This window comes from Chelonoidis abingdonii, chromosome 18 (assembly GCF_003597395.2).
Source record: "Chelonoidis abingdonii isolate Lonesome George chromosome 18, CheloAbing_2.0, whole genome shotgun sequence".
NCBI classification, from domain to species: domain Eukaryota; kingdom Metazoa; phylum Chordata; order Testudines; family Testudinidae; genus Chelonoidis; species Chelonoidis abingdonii.
The window spans coordinates 17058309-17083441 of NC_133786.1; the positions used below are offsets into that span (position 1 = coordinate 17058309).

The 25133-nt window shown below is 40.5% G+C and overlaps 1 protein-coding gene across 4 annotated transcripts in view; it reads right to left on the minus strand.

The window, feature by feature from the left end:
• CADM1 (cell adhesion molecule 1) overlaps window positions 1-25133 on the minus strand; it is a 294651-nt gene that overhangs the window by 57263 nt on the left and 212255 nt on the right. For all 4 annotated transcript variants that reach the window (XM_075073458.1, XM_032796110.2, XM_032796113.1 and 1 more), the window contains exons 2-5: window positions 17022-17168; window positions 15650-15802; window positions 11136-11273; window positions 9096-9251 (exon numbers count right to left, since the gene is read on the minus strand). In XM_075073458.1, coding sequence (XP_074929559.1) covers window positions 9096-9251; window positions 11136-11273; window positions 15650-15802; window positions 17022-17168 — 594 coding nt within the window. The remainder of the gene's footprint in view (window positions 1-9095; window positions 9252-11135; window positions 11274-15649; window positions 15803-17021; window positions 17169-25133) is intronic.

Below are 25133 nucleotides of genomic sequence, written 5' to 3' on the forward strand. Positions count from 1 at the left end.
AATTGCTCATACAGCTTTGATTTTCACCAGTTTCTAAATCAGACTGCATATATTAACTCCAGAAAAAGCAAAATTAGTCAGAAAAAAATATTTAAGTTAGAGGGGAAAAATGTCTATTTAATTATAAGAACACAACTTTTGAGTTAAAGGGTAAAAATGCAAACAGAAAAAGCAATAAATTCAGTTGGCATTTTAATATGAAGCTTTGCAGATGCAATTAGTGCATAAATCTAGACTATAGATTAAGACCTGGGGATAGGCCTTCAAGGAATGTATTTTTCAAAAATGTCAGAAGCATCAATATTTGTATATTGGCTACTATATATATGTAAGTGCCATCTTCATCCTAAAAGCAGCTGTGTCCTCTTATCAGAGGATTATATTTCATAGTGGAATGGGTAGGGACTTAAGAGTCTATTAGGTCTTTCCACCTCAGCTTTTATTATCTTAGCAGCACACATCCGTATCAATGTTATGGTCCATATAATGGTTGAACAGCAACATGGGTTTAGAAAATAAACTAACAGATCGATAGACCTCATTTTTAAACTAACAGTTAAATGGATGACTGACACACAGTGCGTCTAAAGGAGCCCTTCTGATCTCAAAACAGACTTGTAAAAAGTCATCCCTGAAACATAAAGAGAAGATTCAAGCATTTAACTTGTAATAGTAAAGAAATATTAAAGTTAAGATGCGCCAGTTTTCTTATTCTCATTGTGCCTTTTCTTACTCTTTTTTACACGATGACATCGTTTCATTATATAGTGTCTAACCTTTAGTCTGAATGTCCAGCTTACGTGTTGCCACCTAGATGTTATTGAGATTAGTTTTTTTATTTAATATATAGCATGCTGCTCTTGCTGAACAGCCAGTTACACTATTAGAGGCACTTCTCCTCAGATGGTGAACTCTGCAACCTATGCCACCAATTATATCTCCAGCTATAGCCCAGCTTGACATAACAGAAGTACAACCACCAAAATCATAGGCATATACAAAGAAATGTATCTGGTTTCTGGGGGCCAATGTATCTGGTTTCTGGGGGCCATATGTAGCAAAATGGTTTATTTTTCATTTAAAAAAGTACAAGGCTTTGGTCTAAGTCAGACTGACAAGAAGAGGCCTTTGAACTCAAAGATTTTGTGTAGAATTATTTTCCATTTTAAACATCTAACTCCTCACTGCTGCTGTATGTTTGCCAAGCCTCACAGTGAAACTATTAAACCCAGGCCCTACTGTACGTTCTTCGTTCTCAACAACATTCCTCTGAGAAAACCTTATTAATGAGCTTGCAAACGAGCACACAATTGGGAAATGTCACAAACAAGAGCAACTAATGCCCCAGAAAATCAAATAACTCAACACTTGGCTGATTGTGGTGCCTTTCATATTTACAATAAAAAAACCTAAGTCTCAGATTCTGAAGGGGTCAACACCTCATTGAACAAAACAACTCATTTATTTATGTTCAGAAATCTCCAGATGATAAATTACATTGATGTTAATCACTTCACTGCATATCATGCAATTAATATCTGTACTCACCAGAAACAAAGATTACTGAAAGTATGAAAGCATACATATATGGCTGATTTTTAGCATAATTGAGTACAATGAATTCTCCTGGCATAACAAGCGGTCACAATTGTTTCCATGGGTATATATTTTTATAAACATGCATGTAGACATAAAAATCTATGTTCAATTAATTAGAATTTAAACCCACAAGAGAAAAAATACAGAGTTAAGGCTTATACTTTGTCATCCATTTCCAGTGCTATAACAAGCAAAGAAAAAATACCACAAAGACTGAAGATTAATATTAAACACATTTTTCTGGGGGTATTTTCTCATTTCAACTCCTTAATGATCTTTTAATGTATTTTGTTGCTGTTTCCTTTCAAAAATTATATGTAACACAAACACCCATCCACCCCTCGTGCAGTAATCAATTCTAAAAGAGACAGCTACTCGAGAACCATTAGAGATGTCTGAACTAAAACCATGCAGCATATTGTATCAATCCATTGCAGTTATACATTTGCTAGTGTGACTATTAATCAAGCATGGAATAGTTATTGTTACTGAACACAGCTGCCATTTGTCAAACTCAGTTTTGCTTTTAAAAACATTATTAAGACATTATGGCCTGCTTGTCTGCAGAGATTTCATTTCAATAATATTTCCTACATTCACATAACAGCATTTATCTCAAAAGTTCAGAAAGGACCAGACTTTCCCACCCTTTACTCATAATGCTATTAGGTTACTTCATGAGTAGGATGAGCTACTACTCAACGTAAGAGTGGCAAATACCAAGCTCCGAGTTCATTTATTTGAGAACTTGCAGCTCACTTAATTACTTTGCACGCTTCACAGTACAGTAGTAAAGTGATTGTAGTCTTTTTCTATTAAGCCTCTCTCATAGCAGACATCATAATGGCCCTATTAATCCAAAACAGGGAGCAAAGTCCTACTGTGCTAGCTATCCTTCTCACATACAATACAATAAAAGAATGTGCTTGTCCCTAAGATTTTACAGTCTCAGAACATGACAAAATGCTTACAAATAAGCAGAGGACCAGGTAACAATAGAACAATCACATTAAGCATAATGAGCAACAGCCTTACCAAGTCTTTGCTATAAAATGGTTTAAGACCCCATTGTGCGTGGGGTCATTATGGGGCTGGTGGAATAGTGAGACACAAATTCTTGAGGTTCTACTGCACACCCAAAGGGCTTGAAAAACACCAGAAGTCCATGTTTTTTTCTGCAACTCTGCATGAGTAGGCTTACCAGCAGGGGAGTGAAGGATAAGCACTTCGCTGCCTACTGATACCACAGCGGAACATTAGGAGAGCAGATCATCACCACAATGGAATTTGCCTAGAGCACTAACCTTATTCTAATGAAAAGTGCCCTGGAATTACTGATAGTAACCACGAGCAGCTAGGACATCTTGTAAGTAGACTGAGACATCAACTCCACTTCCCGCATCACTTGAGGCTGTGCCTTCCCTGAAACAAATGTCTCCCTCTCTATCCCTACCCTCAAGTGAGATAACGGATGCTGGTTCAGTACCTTATCATAAAATCCTAGTGGAGACAAGGCATCTGAATTTTTTACCCTGACATAGGCGAGGCCAGGTCAGGGATGTGGTTGACCTTGCCTAATTTACCCTATAGTAAAACTCCACTTGTCTCCACTGTTTTGCTTTCACAGCTAACACAGCTGCACACATGCCTTTCTGATCAGTGAAGTCAGAGCCTAAGATGGAATCCATTGTCCCTCAGAGCACCGACTCCCCACCCCGGCCTATTTTAGGAGATAGAAAGCACTCAGCCCGAGGGAGCACGGCTGAGAGCCATTTAAAAAATTTAGCTCTTAGCAGTGGTTGGTAAATGAAAAAGAAGCTGAAATCTTTAAATTCTTTGAACTGTAACACACAAGAAAAACATACAAATGAATTGTTTATGAAATTCATTGTAACAGGTCACTTTGCAGGCTGACATCTTGTATCTCAATTTCCAGCAGAATGATTTCCTTTTCTTAAGGGCTGAAAATATATTTCTAATGGAACAGATATATATTTCAGGGTAGCATTCTCAGAAGCACCTGCATGAATTAGAAGCAGAAGTGCTATGGATCTTCAATGAGACTTGAGCTCCTAAATCACCAAGGAGCTTTTGAAAATACTACCTTTAGGGTCCAAATTTTACCGTGGCTATTTTATAGCAGTAATTTACACCATCTGAGGGGACAATAGGAGGAACTTGCTTATTGGGGAAAAGTACTTGGACTTTTCTGCAATCAGTTGGCTTCTTTTGACGCCTACCCCAAACTAACCTTCTCTTTGATCATTTGCATTTGCACCATGCACATGTTGGTTAATCTGAGGTGAGGTTTCTTTTTCAAGAGCATGACAGAAAAAACATTACCACAGCTGCTATTAACTGTGTAGGGAATAACCCAAGTACATTTTACTTGGAAAATTACTATGAAATATGTAGGAGAATATCTGACTACTACTGTTTCAAGACTACCCTTCCTAAGGCCAAGATTACGCTGAGCTCATTCAGCCTTTGCTCTCTTTTGTAGGTTTTGTTTTGATTTGTTTAGTAGTATGACTACCATTTCCTCTCCCCTACATTCCAAGCTTCACGGTTTATGTTGTGTTTTGTGTGTTCACTTGAAACCAACAAATATTAGCTCATAAGCTTTGAAAGCTGGATCCATCACTTGAAAGTTGCCTGCTAATACTTTCTTTTCTTTCTTTTTCATATACCACCTTTCTTTCTTAAGTCTGACAGAGTAGGAGCACTGGGGTATATGACACCTTGGGAAAATGGTCTTCTCTGGCTCCCCGTACAGTGTCAGTAGCTGACATTCCAAAGACATGGACATGGTGTGCTGTATGGAAGGGTAAGTTCAGGCCGGCATCGTGCAACAATAAATGCAATCACTTCTTTTTTAAAAGCAACCAACCCTCTTTCAAATTATGCCTCCCTGGGGTCAGCAACACAACTATGTAAACACATGTTTTGACACAGCACTATGTGCAAATGTTAATTGCCACTTGCTTGGAGATTCGGTATACTGTAAAGCTGGAGGTAACAAAGTGGTCAGCTAAAGTACATGAAATAGCAATTTGGAGGGCTACTTCACTCTGATTGCAAACCCCAGCTCTAAAAACCTACTGAGAAAGTGACAATTATGCCTGATTTTAGGAGTATAATTTCTTTAAAAGGCTGTCCCTGCGTCAGAGGACGCTCTGATCTACACTTCAGTCAGAGAAGACAGGTGGATTTTCCTCCATCTTATGTAGCCCCTCTTTGGGTAATGGGCAAAAAAAGCATTGAACTGCATGCATCATTCACATTGAGGAGAAACTAGCTTTTATATCACACTTCCCCCTCTGGAGATCTCAAAGGGCTTTACTGAGGAAGGTTAGTATTATTCCCATTTTAGGGACAAGAAAACTGATTCACAGAGAGGAACGTGGAAGTAGGTGAATGCTCCAGCTGCCTCCGCACTGTTGCCTGGAGCTAGTGTGAATCTGATCTATTAAAAAAAGGTCACCAAAGGATTGTAGCTTATTCCTACATGTAGTAGCTTTGAGACTCAGGAGACAGAAGCCTGCACTGCCAGGTCTCCCCACAACACTACAGGTCCAGGCCAGCACTCCCATACGGTTCTATGGCATGGTCTGTGCCAAGCCAGAAGAGTAGCCTGCAGGACCCAGAGCTGATATGGCAGCATTGCGGATTCTTTTTGCTGCTCAGCCTCCCCAATATCAACAGCCACAACCACTTCCTATCTTCTGATCCCTACTTCTGCCATCAGATCATACTGGCTCCCTTCTCTTTCAGGGGTCTATATACAGAATTCCCAGTGGTCTATAAACAGAATTGCCCGGAATCCCCTTAGAGGGGCGCTGCCAGTGTTTTGATCCCATCAATTCCTTCCTTACTTCCTCCCTAGACCTGTAGTGAATCCTCTGACCATAGTGTCTTCAAAAACAAAGTTGGGAAAAAATAGATAGGAGACTGGCTCCATAGATAAAAACTGGGCTACAGAATCTTTCAGCCCTTGGACTCCAGCTTAGATCCAAAACAGGCTGGTAGTGACTGGAAGCCCTTTCCATGTGATGGTTCTTTGGTGGCTTTTGTATTCATTCAGATGGAATACATGGACCAAAAGGTGTTAGCATAATCCAGTCACTGTCCAACATTAAACAGTGTTAAACAAGGTTCAGGGTTTGAAATACAGAGATCTCAGCCTGCTTAGTCCCATGGAGGAAACACCATCAAAAGGAAAAAAAGGCAAAAATGTTAAAGCATTTGCCATGTCAGGTATTAAATAAGGCTTTCATTTTAACCACATCCCTTGTTCTGTCCCCTTCCCTTTAGCTGGAGAGAGATTTTTAGAAGGAAAAATTAAATCCCTTGTTTGACAGTCTCTTAGGCCTGGTCTACACTGGGGGGGTAGATCGATCTAAGATTCGCAACTTCAGTTAGGAGAATAGAGTAGCTGAAGTTGACGCATCTTAGATCAACTTAGAATCACTTACTTTGCACCCTTGTGGCGCAGGATCAATGGCCGCCGCTCCCCCGTCGACTTCGCTTCCACCTCTCACTGAGCTGGAGTTCAGCAGTCAATGGGAGAGTGATTGTGCCTATACTACACGTGATAAATTGATCCCCGATAGATCGATTGCTACCCGCTGATCCAGTGGGTAGTGTAGATGTACCCTCAGGCTATGTCTACACTAGCTAGTTTTCAACGGCACAGCTGTACTCATGCAGCTGTGCCGCTGTAAGATCTCTCGTGTAACCGCTCTTTGCTGACAGGAGATCTCTCTCCCATTGACATAATTAAACCACCTGCAATGAATGGCTGTAGCTGTGTCGGTGGGACCCTGAGCAACTTAAGTTTGGCCGACATAAGGGGAAATGTAGACGTGGCCTTAGATGGCATCAAAGGCGGTAAAAATCTCTCCTTCTGGGGAAAAAGAGAAAAAAAAGTTAGCGGAGATGAGTTTGAACTGTTACAATGTCTGATTCTCTTTCATCCAGGTGGTGTTTGGGAGTCAGCTGGAACCAGTGGGGTTGGTCATGACATCTAGGTCCCTCTCTCTGGCCCCGTCAAATCAGGATCCCTTTCAGGGTTGGGATGACAAAGGCCCAGGGTCCCAAGCAATGGTGGGGGTGGCTGTTATGAGGATGAAGCTCACTCCAGTAGCCAATTTTTCTCCCCAAAATCTCTGAGGACCTGCAAAAGAAGCAATAGGCGGAATCCCCACCACTACCACCACCAATTAGGCCTAGTTTCTAGCACAGCAACTCTGGTTCACAGATTTCTGGTTCCACCCTTCTCTCAGGTACCAGGCATGATCTTAACATAGTCCTTGAGTTACACTAGTAGGACTTTTGTCTGAACTAATTCAGCCTCTGTCTCACTTTTGCTTCTTCTCGCATCCACATTTGTTCTTTATGTTATTGTGATCTCTTATAAACCTTCAGATATTTTTTCAAAGATGAGCTCACAATTAGGGTACATTTGTAGGCCCACTTATCACAACATAGCTTAGACACGAGTATAATTCAGTGTCCCCTGACTATATAAACCTTCATTACCACTCCCACAACAGGTTTAGAAGAAGGGCCAGGAATTGACACGTCATGGAGACCGAACTCCCCTCAACACCAGGAGAGGGCTGACACAGATTGACAGAGAGAGAGAGGAGACTGTTAAGGACATTTATTGTGCAGCTCCCTGGGTTGTTGGGAAGCAATGATCGTTGGCAGAGCTATTCCTCTAGTGCCAATGTGAAGACAAACACGCTAGTTAACAAGACCATTTCACATTGTTTCTGCATCCTCTTATGGAAAGCTCTGCATTAAGTGCATTCCAACAAACTTGTGGTAAGCACTGACTAACACCTCTCCATCCCAAAGAGACACCCAAAGGCAGGCCTAAAATTAGTGATAAGTGGAAAAAATGCCCTTAGCAACAAATAAAACCAATACAGTGAAGGTTTTGGATGTCCCCCAAGACCTTCAGATAACCACAGGTGTAAATGTACTTTGTCATCATTTTGTGTGGTGCCTTTTACAAGCTGCAACCAAAAGGATTCAGAAAAGAGATTTATTTTCTCTTTCACAGACAAATGTAGAAGGAACCCTACTGCACACGCTGTTAAAAAGACCGACCCATTTCTACTGCACCAAAAGGTAGGCATTACATAGAAATATCCATAGGAAAACCTTGAACTACTCATCTGACCCCCTTATAAACAAGTTTAAAAGAAAAAAAAATTCAATTTTCCTGTATCATCTGAGAGATGGGATTTTCTTCCCCGTTATGTAGTTGATCAAGCCTCACAAAGGTGCTAATGTATTATTAAAGCTAATGGAGCTCTACAAGAAATGTTAATGGACATTAAGTTTGCATAAATGAATTACACATTAGCACAGTCACAAGAAATCTAGTATCTGCCAATTTAGGTAGTTTCTGATCATTTTTGTTTTCTCTATTATAAGGACATTACTTCATGCTAGTTTCAGTGATATGAAAATTGTAAGCAGAATGCTCTTAATGAAGCTACATAATGAAATAGATGAAACATTAACAACTCTCCACTCCCTTTATATAATGTTACGGTTGAGATGAACCTACAAAAGAAAGAAATTTGAGTCATCTTAGCATCTCACCACTTTGGGGTGACTGCCTCAGCTCAAGAGAACAGCAATGTCAGGTCTGCTTGCATTTCCGATTTCAAAAGCCATATTCCACTTGATAACATGACACAGTGACGCTAACATGACTGTGTTCTGTGTCACAAATATAAACATGAACCACCTCTGCCGTGGATGCCCCATGGGTATTTTCAGAAATCATTGTTTTTTTCTATTTAGGTACATCACTCATGTAATGTATATAAATGGCAGTTCATAGAGAACTAAGTGAAATGTCCCACCTAGCTTTTATCCTGAAAGTAGTCAGAAGCATTAAACCCTAAGATTAGCTTGCTTTAGCAGGCTGCTTTTACTTGACCTTTTCCTTAAAGCTTCCCCTATTTTTAAACATATTTCTGCAGCTCTAATTTAGAAAAGAACTACTGTACTATACTTCCCATTATATGCATTATGAAAGTCTCTCTTGTATCCCAGCATGTCTCTCTCAGTTCATTTACCAATGGAGAACCGCAGTAAGTTACTTTAAATGGAGCTCGGCAGTGATGCTAACTTTTAAAGAAATACATGCATTGTTAAAAAAGTTAGGACTTAAAATTAAAATTAATCTGCTGTGACATAATTACAAGGCCTAGTTATTAACCCTTCAAGGTGCTATATCTAGGTAAAGCAAGTTGTTCTATGTGGAGAGAATAAAGCTAGGAATTTGGCATCACAGCAAAACTGCAAGGAGAAGTCATTGTTTAAGCCATTAAACAATACTCAATACTTTTATTTCTACATTTATAAACCCTATCTACACTGTAATAAAACCTAATTACCTAATTAATGGTTCTGAACTTCTGTTTAAATGAGAAACATTCTATGTTAGAAGAATAGAAAGCTCTGGTACTCACATATTACTTCTAGATAGCGCTGGGTCTGTAAGTCTTTGACAGCGGGGTGATCTACCAGACAGATGACAGGGACCCCATCGTCCTCGCGCCCCACGGTCAGCAAAAGCTGACTAGTCACAGTGAACATATCAGACCATTGCTCCACTTCAGATTTGCCTGCCAGACAGATGAGGGAGAGAGCACAGAGTAATCACAGGAGAGCATATTCATGACAACATCACATTGTCATCATCTCGCTGGCGTCACCATGGTAGACAGAAGAGGTGCTGGGAAGAATGTGCCCTTAAATTTCCAACTTTCATCTCTATAGCATTGACTGCTAAGGGCAAGGAGGAGTACACGTGGGTAATGCTCTCTCTCCTACCAAAGTCATTAAAACTTAAAATACACAGTGCACTGTCATAAGGATTAAAAATGCCAGGATGCTTACAGTGCCACTGATTTAAGAGCTTGGGCGTTTTTTTGGAAAGCATCCTGGAATTCAGATGCTATGGAGATGAAAACCCATCATCAGCTATTAGGAGGGAAAGAGAGTAAATGGATTAACATAATTAAAAACAGTAATTTAAATATTTAAACAGTGGCACTGTTGAAGAGCCATTGAAAATATCATAGCAGTGGGTTGGAGTGAAGGACTTCCAGAACACACACACGACAGGAAAGAGGCGGCTCGTGGTTAAGTGACAAAAACTAACGAGGTTTTCCATGAACTCAGTACATACTTGCTGACCAGAAACTACTGCCTCTTTTAAATGAGCTTATCAGCTGCACTTTTTATGGTTCAAATCATGGAGATAAAATGAGTAAGAGGGAAACCTATAAATGAAACCTTCCCTTCAAGCCCACAAAACAGCTCCTGTGGATAATACATAGGTAAAACACATTGACAGCTGTTAAAAACAACAACCTGTTATGTTTAGAGGAAAGACTGCATAAACAAAGAGGATCCTGGTTCTCTCTCTATTTGAGTCCATATAAAATCAAGAACAAAGAAAGCTATTTCAGTTTCCCCATTTCTGTTTTTGAAAACCCCACTGTGCCAAAGAATCAGCAGGGTGATTTGGTATTTCAAGAAGTGACTACTTGCTCGGCAGTCTTCAAAGATACAGGACTGTTGGAATTCAATTGCTGAAGCGAGAAAGCTTAATAAAGGAGTTGGACAGGTCAAGCACAAGTGGTCAAATGCTGTTGTCCTGGAGCTCTACAGAAAGCAAAAGAAACCAAGGAGGAGGCCATTTGAAGATCCATGCATCGTTCAGATGACAACAGGTGCCAGAAAGCAGTTGATTCTATGGGATGCTACATGTGGCAGCAGCTTTGCCATTCAGCATAAGTTCAGTATGTGTCATTGTGCTAAGCGAGGGAAGGGAAGGGATTTACGTCCTCTGTCAGGAGGACTTTATCCTGTCCTTGCAGGGGGTTAGATTTGCAGAGCTGTATCTGACTTCTGTAAGGATCTGTTATTATCTCAAATGGGACAAAACCAGAGGCGATGCCATGTGCACGCAGACTTAAACAGCACATCATATGCAATCCATGTTGTGACTTATCTCTACAAATTTCACGAGCACTAGACTTTACAGAGTAGAAGAAACTCATTTTTATATGAACACCTACACAATCCCACATGAAGAACTGAGCTCGATATAAAAGTGCACTGAAATGCTTTTACACCCCAGCTGATGCCATCACACTGACCCCGAAATCAGGGCAAAGAGCTACCTTCCCCGCACATGTTAAGGGATCACTGCGGACATCAGCAGCTGAAGAGCAAATCCAGAACTCTGAACTCAATTCTGGCAGGTAACTAAAGGACAAAACAGGTATAAAGTCCCTTATTGTTAAGATGCGTTTGTCATTTAAGTCTGCCCATACATTTTGCCACTGACATGGCGTCTGAAACAGCTTGAGCTATTTAAAAAAAAACAAAACAAAATAAAACCCAAGTGTTTCTCTTCTCTGTCACCACAATATTCTATTTAGAAGGTATAAAATCTTCAGTTATCTATAACACAGTGCTCATTTAGAAGACAAATCTACCCGTTAGCTCCTTGTTCCCTTTGAACCATCTGATTGTCGTGGCTGGTCTGCTGGCCATGGCAGTGCAGTTCAACTCAATCTCCTCTCCTTCAGTGGCAATGTCTTTCTGGATATCAATCACCAAATTGCGTGGTGGGACTAAAATCAAAAATATAAATCAGAACATGGTCAGTACATTTTTATCTTTAACTGGTGTATACCCAAGAACTCATGCACAAATTACTCAATGTTACATAAGAACGGCCACACTGGGTCAGACCAAAGGTCCATCCAGCCCAGTAGCCTGTCTGCCAACAGTGGCCAATGCCAGGTGCCCCGGAGGGAGTGAACCTAACAGGTAATAATCAAGTAATCTCTCTCTTGCCATCCATCTTCATCCTCCGACAAACAGAGGCTAGGGACACCATTCCTTACCCATCCTGGCTAATAGCCATTAATAGACTTAACCTCCATGAATTTATCTAGTTCTCTTTTAAACCCTGTTATAGTCCTAGCCTTCACAACCTCCTCAGGCAAGGAGTTCCACAGGTTGACTGTGTGCTGTGTGAAGAAGAACTTCCTTTTATTTGTTTTAAACCTGACAGCTGGATTCTTTTTGGGTAAACTACGCACCCAGACTTATCAGATCTCTTAATTTAATCAAATTATTATCTGTACTATTGTCCCTTAACACACAGGTTCCTAATAGTTGTGTTAAATGTCTTCAGCCCAGCTTTGAGCTTCATCAACTATTGCTTATTAAATTCTCATTTTCTGTAGTCCCTCCCAGCTAAGCAAGCTCCCCTGTAAATTGTCTGGTCTCTTTCAAGCTACATGGGTGTGATACCACACAAAGAATACAGCTTGCGTTCATATAGATTTTACAGTCAGTCATGAGACGGGAAACAGAAAAAGGATTACATTTAAAGGTACCATAACTACCTATAGTTTTAGCTCCCTAAAGGTAAAAAAAAAATTTCATCTGCTCTTCAGTTTCAAGCCTCTGGCTCAAGATGTGGAAGATGACCAGCAAAGATCAAACACATTTAGGTTCTTTAAAAAAAGCCACCAAGCCTGCGACCAGAATAAAATGCAACTGCCTCCAATTGCCAATGCATCTCCCATCAAAATAAACCAAAAGGCAAATGGAATCCCAGATTTGATGAAAGATTTCAAGTTCTTTATACATACAAACTAATACATAAAATAGTGGCTATTAAATCAGCCCAGACAAAAGTTCACAGAAATCCCACATTTTGCATTATAATTGTGCTTTAAGTTTTTGCTTAAACATCAAGCAACTAACGAACATGCATTGGCATAAACATCTTGAAGCACATTAAGAGGTTTAACAACTGTGTAACATACACAGTACTTTCCTTAAAGACCACCACAGACAGCGAACAAGACTTTATTCTTCATTTATTATTGAGATGCTGGCAGACCAGATGCCAGTTTATGCCACTGTCCCCACACTTCAACTGGACACGGAGCCTTTGATCTGAGATTTTTGGTAGCAATGCTTGTTTTGCCCTATATATCCTTGTCCTCCATACTAATGATATGTAGGACTGCGTGAGTGAACCACCTTCAGTTCCTTCTCCACATCAAAGTCGCACAGAGGAAACGCCAAAGCAGAAGGGAAGTAGGGGAAGTAGTGAAGCACCCATAGGGGGACCCCTCTCGAAGAATTCCAATTACTGGACTCCTTTAACTAGCATCCCTATGGGTGCTCCACCTCAGGTGACTTCCGAGCAATATCTTCATCATGAGGAGGGAGTTTCAAAGTAGAGTCCAATACCGAAGATAAGACTGCATTCCCCAGGGCAGCATCTTATCTGGAAGAATATCCATCACATCGAGTTTGAAAAAGGTACGTGTTGAAGTCCAAATTGCAGCCTTGCAGATCCCAACAATGGGAACATGTTTAAACACCATCATAGACACTGACAGAAATCTAGTGGAATAGGCTAACACCTTGGGAGGAGCTCGTGTATCGGCAAATTAACAACAATGAATAATGCATTCAGATATCCACCTGGATAGACTCTGAATGGAGATGGTGGTTCCCCTGAACAGGTCAGCAATTCAACTGCCTGCGAGACTAACTAAATGAATTGGTTCTCTCCTTTGTACTGAGGTCACAGTGGCCTTTTTGATGTTGAGCTAGAGACTGAACCCTGTGGGACACAGACAGTGATGAGTTTACGGCAAAGAGAAACCTTGTTGCAAGTCTGGCCCTTGAGCAACCAATCGTCAAGGCATGCAAAAACCCATAGTCTCCAATAAACAAAAGGTAGTTGGTGACCACTGCCAAAACTTTCAAGAATACTTTTGGAGCAGAGAAAAGGCTGACTAAAAGTATCCAGTACTGGATGTGATTTTGACTGACCAGAACCCAAAATAATCTCTTGTGAAAAGGACAAACTGTGGCATGAAAGTAGAAGGTCCTGAAAGTTGAGGGCTGAAAACCAACCCCCCTGGATCCATTGGTGGAATTACAGCTGCAAAAATCACCATTCTACATTTTTGTATTGTCAGAAAGTTATTCAGGAGTCAGATCTAGAACTGGTCTCCACCCTTCATTCTTTTTTTGGGAGCCGAAGTGATCGATGATTCACCTGTGGTCTCAGTAAGAATAGTTTCAATCCATCAAAGGGGCGGTCCTCAATAATACTTTGAAACTCTCTAGGTAACCACAAAACTGGAGCCAGAATGCCCAATGTACTGTGACTCCCATTGAGATGGAGCAAGCTGCAGTGTCAGCTGCAGCTAAGGAGACCTGTAAAGATGTTCTAGTCACTAGCTGACCTTCAGCTACGGCAGCGTGGAACTGCTCGTGATGTTCTGCTGGAAGGTGTTTAATAAATGTGGTGAATTTGGAATAACTGGTGTGCCTATTTAGCCATAAGAGCTTGGTAATTTGCAATTCTAAACTCTGGGGTTGCAGACGAATGGTGCTGTCTGCCATGTTCACCACTTCAACAGCCAGGGAATTAGGCAAAGGATTCAAAAATAAATATTCACAGTTCTTGGCTGGGAAAGAATACTTCTTATCAGAATGTTTGCACACGGGCAATATCGTTGCTGGGGTCTGCCAGATGGTCTTGGCAGGATCCAGGAGGGCCTCATTTATGGGTAAGGCCACTTGAGCAGAAAGTGGCATTTGCCAAATGTCCAAGTGCTTGTGCTGTGACTCTCAAACCTCCTCTAGGGGAACATGCAATGAATCCGCAACATGTTATGTTAGCTCATGAAACTGTTTGAAGCCAGAGAAGGTGGAGGGGGCATAACAGCTTCAGTGTGGGAAAGGCGCGATGACAGTTTGAAGAGTACCCTCCTTGTCTGTTTTGGCCTTTCACTCCTCAAAGGTTTCCTCCTGCAGCTGAAGCAGTAGACGAGGAACAAATGAAATATGGGCCTGCCTATCCCAGTGGTCCCAACAAGAAAGGTTAGGAGCTAATAAGAATTTTTCTTGGTAGGCAGACCAAGGGTCCCAATATGGCCACTGAGAGGAACCATAATTAATATACCCCTAATTTTAGACAAATAGTTAAATCTTATTCCTTCCCTTTTTTTCCTCATTGAATGAAAAGATTCTATGAACATGATCCCCACCCTCCTGCTGAAGTGTGACACACACAGATATACTCCACTACCCTAAAGATGAAAGGGATGGGGTCTAGGAAAGTTTGTGAGCATAGTTTGCAGGATTACTAAAGCCAACTGACTGCTTTCCCCTTGTGTTTGCCATTTCCCAAACCGTGGGGTAGGGAGACATTCACTCCAAGTCAGTAACAGTGTCAGACTTACTCCAAAACGTCACATTAGGAATTCATGTTTACACTCAGCCGATGCAGCGATTCATCCTTATGCAGCCTCAGCAAGGCAGGTATTGTCCCACCCTTCCAAATGGAGACACTGACCAAGGGAATTTAAGTGAGTCAGTGACAGGCAGAGCCAGACTTAGAATTCAGGGGCATCTGGCTCCTAAACCTGTACTTATCTCACGAAATGGAAATGCTGCAGAAAAAAACAAATATCTGGCTTCTCTACTACAGACAGGATATTACTTAGAAAGAGGAGTATGGAGAGTGATTACAAAGAAATTCTATTGGGTAGAGGCACACAGCCAGTCTCTTCCTCACTTAGCTAACACAACTAGTGGCTAACAGCTATGACGTTTGATATGGCAAATGGCTAACTAGAAAATGTAGGTTGTTCTTTGTTAGTCACCTTCAAAATCTTGAGATTGCCGTTTCGAGTCCCAGACTCAACAGATCCATAAAGGCAGCTGGTCGTTAGTGTAAGAGCTCCTTGGGATTAAAAAAGATGTTGATTTTTAGTGAAATCTCAGAGTGGGTGTGGCTCTATAAGGCAAGTTTTAAGAATTGATTCAGTTTTAGCAACTTTTGGTGGCTGTAATTGCTACAAAATAGTTTCCAAAAATACATGTGCTGATTCCCTTTCCCCTCCCCTTCATTCTTGGACCCTCCATGTAACTTTAGAGTTAGAGTTTAGTGCTTAGCACTTACCAAGCACAGTCATAGTGGTATAAATTTCCTGTGGGGGATCAGTGTAGAGCTGGCAGAAGTATCTTCCTTCATCAGAAACTGAGACATTTGTCAACGACACTCTGAGTTCACTGTTAGAGAAATTCACTAACTGAAACCTGCTGTCCTTCAAAGCTGTGGAACAAACAGATCATTAGTGATTGTGATGAACAAGACAGATAGTACATTTCCTCCCACAGAAACATGGCAAAGCCAGAAGCCTGAAAGAGTAGTAATGGTGCCTAAACAAAACTCCTACTTGTTCCACATTATTCCAGCTCCTTGCATTTCAATTTGAGTTTTAACAATACTCATGTGCTCAGATCAATAACACTAATCAATACAAATTCTCCATACAAACTACTGATGTGTCTAGCTTTTGTTTTTCAGAAGATGCAGCCATGTTTTGGGTAAGAAAGCTGCCATAAAAACAATTCAGGGGGTTATTTTGTGGCTTAAAGCGGAGTGCAGGATTGATACCATGAGTGGATTAGTACCGGCATGAAGCAGAGATAAGAATCACAGCAAAGAATTTAAGATTTAGGTTTCCTTACACAAGTAATTACTGCTAAAATCCCTTTGGGAATTTTGACAGCACTGACAAATATTTTACTGATGGTCTCTCTCGAGTGTCAATTTTGGGACAGGGTGTGTAATACCTAGCAAAATGGGGACCCTGATCTTTGATCTGGGTCCTTAGATGCTATTGCAATACCAGTAAATCACAATCTCCGCTGAGTTCGTCTCACCCAATTAGTTACTTAGATTGTAAGCAATTTTGGAGAAGAGACCCCCTGTGTTGCGTATATGCAGAGAGCACAAGTAGTCCTGTTCCATCCCATCCAAATCCAACAGCAGCCATTAGACTGAATAATTTAAATAGTCTCATTTCAGTTGTTATCCTCACAGTGTTATCTAAACAGGAAATAAAGCCATCCTCCTGCACTGGGCACCATGGCGACAGATTTAGTTTTGGCTTTAAAAGGAGACAGATTATCTTGAACATGTCCATCTTCCGACCAAACATATTACTTCTCAGAACATTGTACTCTCCTACATTACTGTACTCAATTTGTTTGTGTCAGCTAAATATTTGGTGCTTAGTTGCAATTCACTCTGAAATACTACAATCAATTCCTACTGCAAAGTAAAACAGTCTGACTTTTAAAAGGGAGCATCAAGGTTTCCATTAGGGATAAAGATTATGATTGCCTGTCATCTACGCTCTGAAGAATCAACTAAACTTTAAGTGCCTAACATTAAATTAAAAAAGAGGCTTTAGCAATATTTTTATCCAGAATGCTAGGAGGGTGGGGGTCAGTTGCTACCAAATAACACAGGGATGGAAACTTACGCCTGAAGTCTTTGAAATAAATCGTTTGTCTGTTGGGATTCAGTAGCTGAATCACTGAGTCATCACTGTTTTTGACTCGACAACTGATGGTGGCAACTTCTCCCTCCACTACCGTCACATCTTCAGTAACCAAGTTCTGTCCATCACCTTAAAAAGCAAAGAAAGACACAGATTAAATACTGTATTGCCAAGTTTTTAAATTATGTCAGCAGGATTCATGTAGAATCTATCAAGAACAAGCTTTGGTGGACCCCCATGCTGAAGAAAACTATTCCTTCTTGAGTATGAAGAGGGTATTATTATTGGCTTAGTGTCTATGCCATAGACCATTCATAACTATAGTTACCTGGGCAATAATTTCATTGCTCCACACATATACAGTTGGTCATTGGACAACATTTGAAAGGGGGATCCTGGGGAAGAAAAATAATGAAATGCCATTTAACTCTAATGAACACCACTAAATTAGACTAGAATAACTGGGAGAGCTCTGTGGGTGGTTAGAGTGGAGAAGGGGCAGTTGCTTTTCTAAAAACAAAGACCGCCCCTTCTGCTGTATGCATTGGCAAGGCTGCTCTATAAGCAGCTGATGGATAATTTCATCTAGATGTAAAAATGTGACTCCAAGGAAAGAACTGGGCAAAGAAGGAGCAGACAAACTCTCTTGCTCCTAGAAGCCAAACACCTGCTACCTTATCCCACCCGCCCAGAATGAAATATTTGAGAATGAACCCCTGGTTGGCAGATATACAAAAACATATGCGAAAGTGGGGGAAAGAGGGAAGGGAACAAAAGGAGATTGACTCTGGGGGGCCACGTCTTCATCTCAGCCTTACATCACAGTAAGGAGCCAAGCACCGTGGCACAGACTGGCCCCCAAAAAACAAGTGGTGGAGGTGTTGTGAGATGTGCAGTTGATGGCATGATGTCTACCTCTTAATTCCCTGGGAACCAAAAGAGTATCAGAGCTACACAAGAGAGTGAAATGGAGAAATGAATGGACAGCGCAGCCGATAAAAAAAAGCTGCAGGGAGTAAAATATCAGGACCTATTAATGCATGCAAGACATTTCCTGGAGCCCATACGCAGATCTTGGTGCTAAGGAGGCAAACCAATTCACTGAAAATGCGAAGCACTTCCAAGAATACAGTGATCCTGGGATTTCGTCTTGAAGTGGTATGAAAATCTGAAGCCCAATTTTTAGTTCATTCAAATTTGATTGCGTTTGCTATACAGACAATTTATAGTACTGTTATATTAAAATATACTAAAGGAGTAGGAACAAGAAGGGAAATGGAAGAGCTTACTGCTATAGTGTATTATAAATATATAAGACAGATTCTGGAAACACACAGTTAAAAAGTCTTCCTCCACCCTTCAACCAAAAGTAGAAAGGGAAAAACCAATGGGAATTCTTGCTAGTCAAAAAAAAAAAAAAAAAAGCTATCTGCAGCGCCAACAATCCTAAAGATTCAAATATCTCCAGCAAAAAATATTGAGCATCACCATTTTCTGCTGTTGTTGGGATGGAGGTGAACGAATAAGCCCAGTGAGTGATTTAAAAAAATGTGACCGGACTACTCTGATACCAGAACTGAAAAAAGTGCTGAATTATTGTTAGGACAATTGGAACACAAAATACTGCCTGTTCTTGTTAAAGTTGTTGAAAGGAAATCACTTGTGGTAGAAAGTGTCCATATTCATAACATACATACATAAGAAAGCCCTATAGTATCAGGCATTCTCCACTGTTAACCTACAGCTTTCACTCAATCTCTGGAATTTGGGGAAGCTTTACACAGTCAGTGATACTTCCATTGGGCATATTCTCCAACAAACTAACAGTTGCTATTTACTCAGCAGCAATTTGCATATTTTTGAGGAAAATACAGCAATGATTGTACTGTTTTATGATAAAGCAATAGTTTTTAAGAATCGCTTGAGAGGCAATTAAAGTACCTATAGATTGGGTAGTTTGTTAAAAAAAAAAAAAAAAGACCAGTAATGTATGTAAATTTAATCTCAAACTACACAACTAAGTTACATTAAATCACTGCCTTCAAGGATGGGAGCCTTCAGCAGCTCCAAGCTGAAGTTGTAAGGAGATCATAGTAAGTCTTTATCAACATAAACTTCATCACATCAATGTGCATGAAAGCAAGGGTGGCCAAGCCCCCTAGCACTGACATAGTCCTTGTTATCACAGCCAGCCATAGAAAACAGTCAAGGTAGTTGACTGAGATGAATAAAGAAGGGAACAGAAAAGTATTTGCTTAAAAGTCTAAAAATTAAATTTACCTTTCTCAATCTTAAATTGTCTATAGATTTCATGTACTAAGAATGCAACATATTTTTCCCTCTAGCAGGCCAATATTCTTTCCAACTGAATGATACTTAGCAACATTAAAAACCTGTGAATAAGGGAACATGGGGAAAAAACGGACAATTTTTAAATGTAGTGAAATAAACTGGACTGGATATTTGGGGGTGTAGAATGGAAAAGTGAGGTATATCATAAACAATTTAGTGACTGCCCCACTCATGTAGGACAGTTCACTTGCACAACAGAGACTTGATAATTTCCAACCAGGAAAACCTGCACAGGCAATTAGGCAGCCACTAAACACAATAATGCTATCAGATGTGCAGCAGAAGTGTATATAGAAATTGCTCAACTAATAAAAATAATATTACCAAAGTCTTTTGTATTTTATCCTTTCCAGGACTAAAAGGAAGTCAATAAATAAAATATAATGGATATATCAAGTCAAATCAGAATGTTCTGTACTAACAAGCAAACACAATAAAAACATTCAGTAAACATCAACTAACTATGAATGGTTAACAAGTTTATTTTAATGCCTGAACACAACACTTGAAACACATTCTCTATTGTTCTAATCTGCATGAGTGTTCATCTACGAATATTTTCAATTGTAATCTAATTGATCTGAAATTAATCCCACTGGGCAACTCCATTTACGTCAGAATTATACTTACTCCATCATTCATGAGCCTTGCAAAGTATCAGTCTATCCATGCATGGTACACATGTGCTTATGACTGGTAAGCAAGAGACCATGTAGTGATATCGCAGTAGCTCCAGTTCTATAAAAGAGAAATCTGCAACAGATAGCTAACTAAAGAATTACATAACTTTACTCTTTGTTTTGAAGTCATCAGTACATTTTTTTTCTTGGTAAGTGTGATGGGGCAGACTGGTCTTGCACTGGGACAGAGAGTTAACCCTTTCCTTGCTGGCAGAGGAAGCCACGCCCTTGTGGCTCTGCTGGGCTTGCCCCAGCCGGGAGTCAAGCATAAAAGCCTGTAGGATCGCTCAGTCAGGGCTGGCAGCTGAGGAAGGAGGATGCACAGCAGAAGCTCCAGCCCAGGAGCAGTTGCAAGCCTTACAAGAGGGATCTGAGGAGCCAGGAAGCAGGCCCAGAGACTGGCAGCTGTGGGAACCCCAGGGAGCATCAGGTGCTGAGGAACCTCGAGACCCTGATGCCACAAGGACTGCTATGTTTGGAGGACTGGTAGGAAGTGACCCAGGGAAGGGAAGGGAATGCTATCTCTCACCACTGAGGGCAGCGTGTTGCGGTAGGATTCCCTGCTGACCCGTGGCGGATCACGCCGTCACTGACAGGGCCATCAGTCGGAGCCTGGTGAAGGCGGGTGGGCCTGGGCTCCCCCTACCGAAGGTCTCTAACCCCCCACCTTTTGGGGGATGACACAGTTCACCAACCCTTCTCTCTTGCCCCAAAGGTGGTAAACAAACTCCAGCCGCTAGGCTGCGCTATTCCGCCGGGCGAAGAGAGTGTAGAAGGACTCTGGCCATTAGACCACGCTGCCTTAGAAGTGCACTATAGAGACTCCAGCCATTGGGCCACACTATGCCACTGGGCGAAGAGAGTGTAGAGGAACTCTGGTCATTGGGCCCCGCTGGTTTAGGAGAGCACTATAGGGACTCCGGCCACTGGGCTGCGCTCCCCCACCTGGAGAGGTGGATTTGAGGGACTCCGGCCATTGGGCCATACAGCCCTCACTACTGGGGAGATAGTAAGACCTATGTAGACGCAGGGGGCAGGGTTAACCTCCCTCCAACACCCGAATCAAAGGGGTGATGAGATACAAAACCTGCCACAGTAAGAAACAATGATTTCCTTCAGCTTGGTTATGCAAGAGATCAAAAAGAGCTGGAGCTCAAATTCCAAACAAGGATAGATTCCTTCCAGTGATGCCAAAACTGTGGGTTGATGCTCTCAAGGTGAGAATATCTATCTCTGAGGACTGGCAGCTATGGTCACAACTCTATTCTTCAGGTAACAAATGACAATTATTACCTTTGTGCTGTTATACGTGCTCTACTCCATGAAAGGTCCTGAACCCCTAGAAGCTACTATGTTCAAAATATGCCACAGATGATAACAGCTTTATTTGCCATGGAAATATTGAAACTATAAAGCTCTACAATAAAAAAATAGAAATAAACCACAAAATACTTTAACAATTAACTCTTTCATCTGCACGCAGCATGGCTATTTTAGATGAAGTACATACACTTCTCAAAGACGCAAGGTGACTTAATTGTAATGCTAAGCTTGTATTGCATGAGGAATTGGCTGTACTGTACATAGACCTTCTGGATGTACTTTTGCATTTTTGAAGCCAAGCCTTCTTCCAGTAAATTTTTGTTTGTTAAAAATGCCACAAGCCAGAGTGATAACCTACTCCCAATCAGGAAACGTATTTCAAACTGCAACATTTTTTGTTGAATTTTCTTTTATTTAGCTGGTGGACAACTATCCCTTCTTGCACATCGTTTACTTTGCTATGGAGAATATACTTATATGTAAATGAGCTCTTTTACACTGGATACTTTTTTTTTTATTCCTGTAATTTACCCAGGATCCAATTATGCATATCAAGTCTAGGGAAAAACGGTATGGAATATCAAACACCTTGTTTACTACTCCCTTCATTCTTTAATACTCAGCATGCTTAGCCTCAGGGGATCAGCTTTATTTCCATGGTGGACATTTACCAAGTCTGAACTCACAAACCCAGTTAGCCTGCTACTAAACAATGCTCTCCATATGCTTTGGAGAAGCTCCTCCATTTGAATCTGCAATAAAAGAGAAGGCCCACAGTAAACCAGAGTCCAGATTACACTGTGACAACATATTGATACCAGAACTCTTCAATGTAATTTAAACAGAGAGTATTTTGCAGATAACAAAAGAACAGCCCATTGTATTAAAGCACAGCCAAGTGCTCAGATCAGAGAAAATGAAATTAGCACTTAACTTCTTGGCATTGGAGTGACTGCATAAAATGTTACAAGATTGACTCCCACTCTCTCAAAGCATGAATATTGAAAGACTGTTCTCACAAAGCAATTATCTTTAAAACATTTAAGAAATATATAGATCAGCAGCAATTTGTCTTCTGATGATCAGATATACGCTTTGTCATAAACATACAGCTAAGGGTATCCTAAAATCGCTCTTTACCCTGTAAAGAGTTAATTCCTTTTTTACCTGTAAAGGGTGGCACCTGACCAAAAGGACCGATAAGGGGAGAAGATACTTTCAAATCTGTGGGGGAAGGTTTTTTGTCTGTCTCTCCCGGAGTGAACAAGGAAACAGGCTAGGGAAAATACATCTTCCTAAGTCATATCTGAACAAAGCATCTAGTCTTGCAAAAAAAAAAAAAAAAAAAGTAAGTAATAGCAAAGAAATGCATTAGATAACCTTTTGGTTTAGCTTGTGAATTTTCCCTGTGCTAAGAGGGAGATTTATCCCTGTTTTTTAACTTTAAAGTTTTGCCTAGAGGGAAATCCTCTGTGTTTTTGAGTCTTTTGTTATTCTGTAAAGTATTTACCATTCTGATTTTACAGAGGTAATTCTTTTACCTTTTCTTTAATTAAAATTCTTCTTTTAAGAACCCGATTAATTTTTCATTGTTCTTAAGATCCAAAGGTTTGGATCTGCGTTCATCTGTACCAATTAGTGAGGATATTATTCTCAAGCCTTCCCTAGGAAGGGGGGGTGCAGGGCCTGGGGGAATAGCTTGGGGGGAATAGGATTCCAGGTGGTCCTTTCCCTGATTCTTTGTCTAAATCACTGGGTGGTGGCAGCATGCTGTTCCAGACAAGGTGGAATTTGTGACTTGGGAAAGTTTTTAACCTAAGCTGGTAAAAATAAGCTTAGGGGGTCTTTCATGCGAGTCCTCACATCTGTACCCCAGAGTTCAGAGTCTGGAAGGAACCTTGACATGCTTAGTTTCATAAACTGCAGTAGGTGAAGTCCAGAAACTGAAGAAAAATCCTTCATGCAATCTCCTCTCTCTCAGTCTAGTAATTATTTACAAGTCAGCTGCACAAAACCCCCTCTTTCTTTAACTGACAGGAACCAACATATCAGATGCATGTAGCGATATCTGGGTTCAAGTTTTAGAGAATGCTGGGGAACATAGTTCAAATAAAACCCTTGCATTCTAAATTTCTAATTTTCATCATAAATGATGCAGGTTCTGTCAGGTCACAAAATAAGCAGAAGGAATCCTAAGGAAAATTAGAGCAGGAGCTAAGCAGTAAAAAGTACATAAAACAGAACTTGAGAGGATATCTACACAAAAGAGAAATCCAAATTCAAGTCCCTTTGTGTCACTTCTGATTTCTCATCTCTTTCAAACTATACAAACACTATGGACAAAAGGACAGATAAGTGGTTTCACTTGTTGATGACATAAAAGCAAGCACAGACTGGAAAAAACTTTCAACTTTTTGATTGGTAAGATGTGTTGAATTAAACTTAATGATGGGAAAATGTAAGAGATGTAGGCATACAGTTAATGACTAAAAAGAATGCTATTGAACTAGAGGTGAGAAAGGGAGGTACCAACGAATGTCTAGAAAATATAGCAGAAAGGCGTCATGGACACTAATGACAGCATATGCATAAAGGGTTAGCATTAAGGCTAGAGAGTCCAAGTAACTTAGTAATGATGCGACTATACGTGCTTCTGATGAAACCTCAGAATAAAGTCTATTTCTGTGCACCACAATTTAACAAAAGGTTGAGAAGCAGCAACACAAGGACACAATTTACTCTTAAAATTTCATATTTTTCTTATTATTTAACCTGTAAGAGAAATGTAAATTTTAGAGACTGAAAAATTGCCACATGCTTTTCACAATGCTCAGTGAGGGAGTGGTGAGGGCTTTCAGGAGAGCCATGTTCAAATCCTGCCACCATTTTGAAGAGGGATTTGGAGCAATTTCTCTGACCCAAGGTGTTATTAATGTGTCTGTGCCTATTGCTAAATTGTCTCAGATTGATAAAAGCAATTAAAATATATCAATAAAAGCAATCAACCCCCCTCCCCCGAGAAGATGTGTGCCCTAGCATTCATTAAAAGTACTCATGATGAATGTGTTACAGGCATTTAATTTTTTTCCACCAGGTGCCTCTACAAGACTATCAATGCTCACTCCTTATCTCCAATCACATAAGCTAAACACCATTCTATAACTAACAATATACTCAGTATAGTTGTCTGAAACATCACCAAACAATTATTATCTGGTTTGCCAAAATGATGCTGTCTACTTAAGCCGTTATATTGGGGGATGGGGGAGTCTTCTATTCACATGTATTGCATGCTATTGACCTCACTGCCCTCTTTGCACAAGGAACCCTGGAAAGGTGGTTTATAATGGCTTAAGGGTGAAATCTTGGTGGGAGGCCATGTTAAAATACTTGGCAACACACTACTTTGTGGCCTTGTTTTGTAACTAAATCTATAGCCAACCGCACAAAGATTTTTTTCAAGATCTCACATCAAGCAAACATTTCCCACTCTCTTCTCCTACTGCAGAATGCGACCAAGTTGCATTAACTCAGCACATTGGCCATTGGCCTTTATCGTAATGATAGAAATAACTGCTGCATTTAAAAATGGAATAAGTCACTGCTCATGAACACACTATTTCTGGATTTACAAGACTCAGACCACTGGAAGGGTACAGATGTCTTAGTGATCAATTTCTAGTTGGCATAGCACCTGTTTTTATGCAGTAATTTTTATAGATGCAAAGAAAAGGACGGT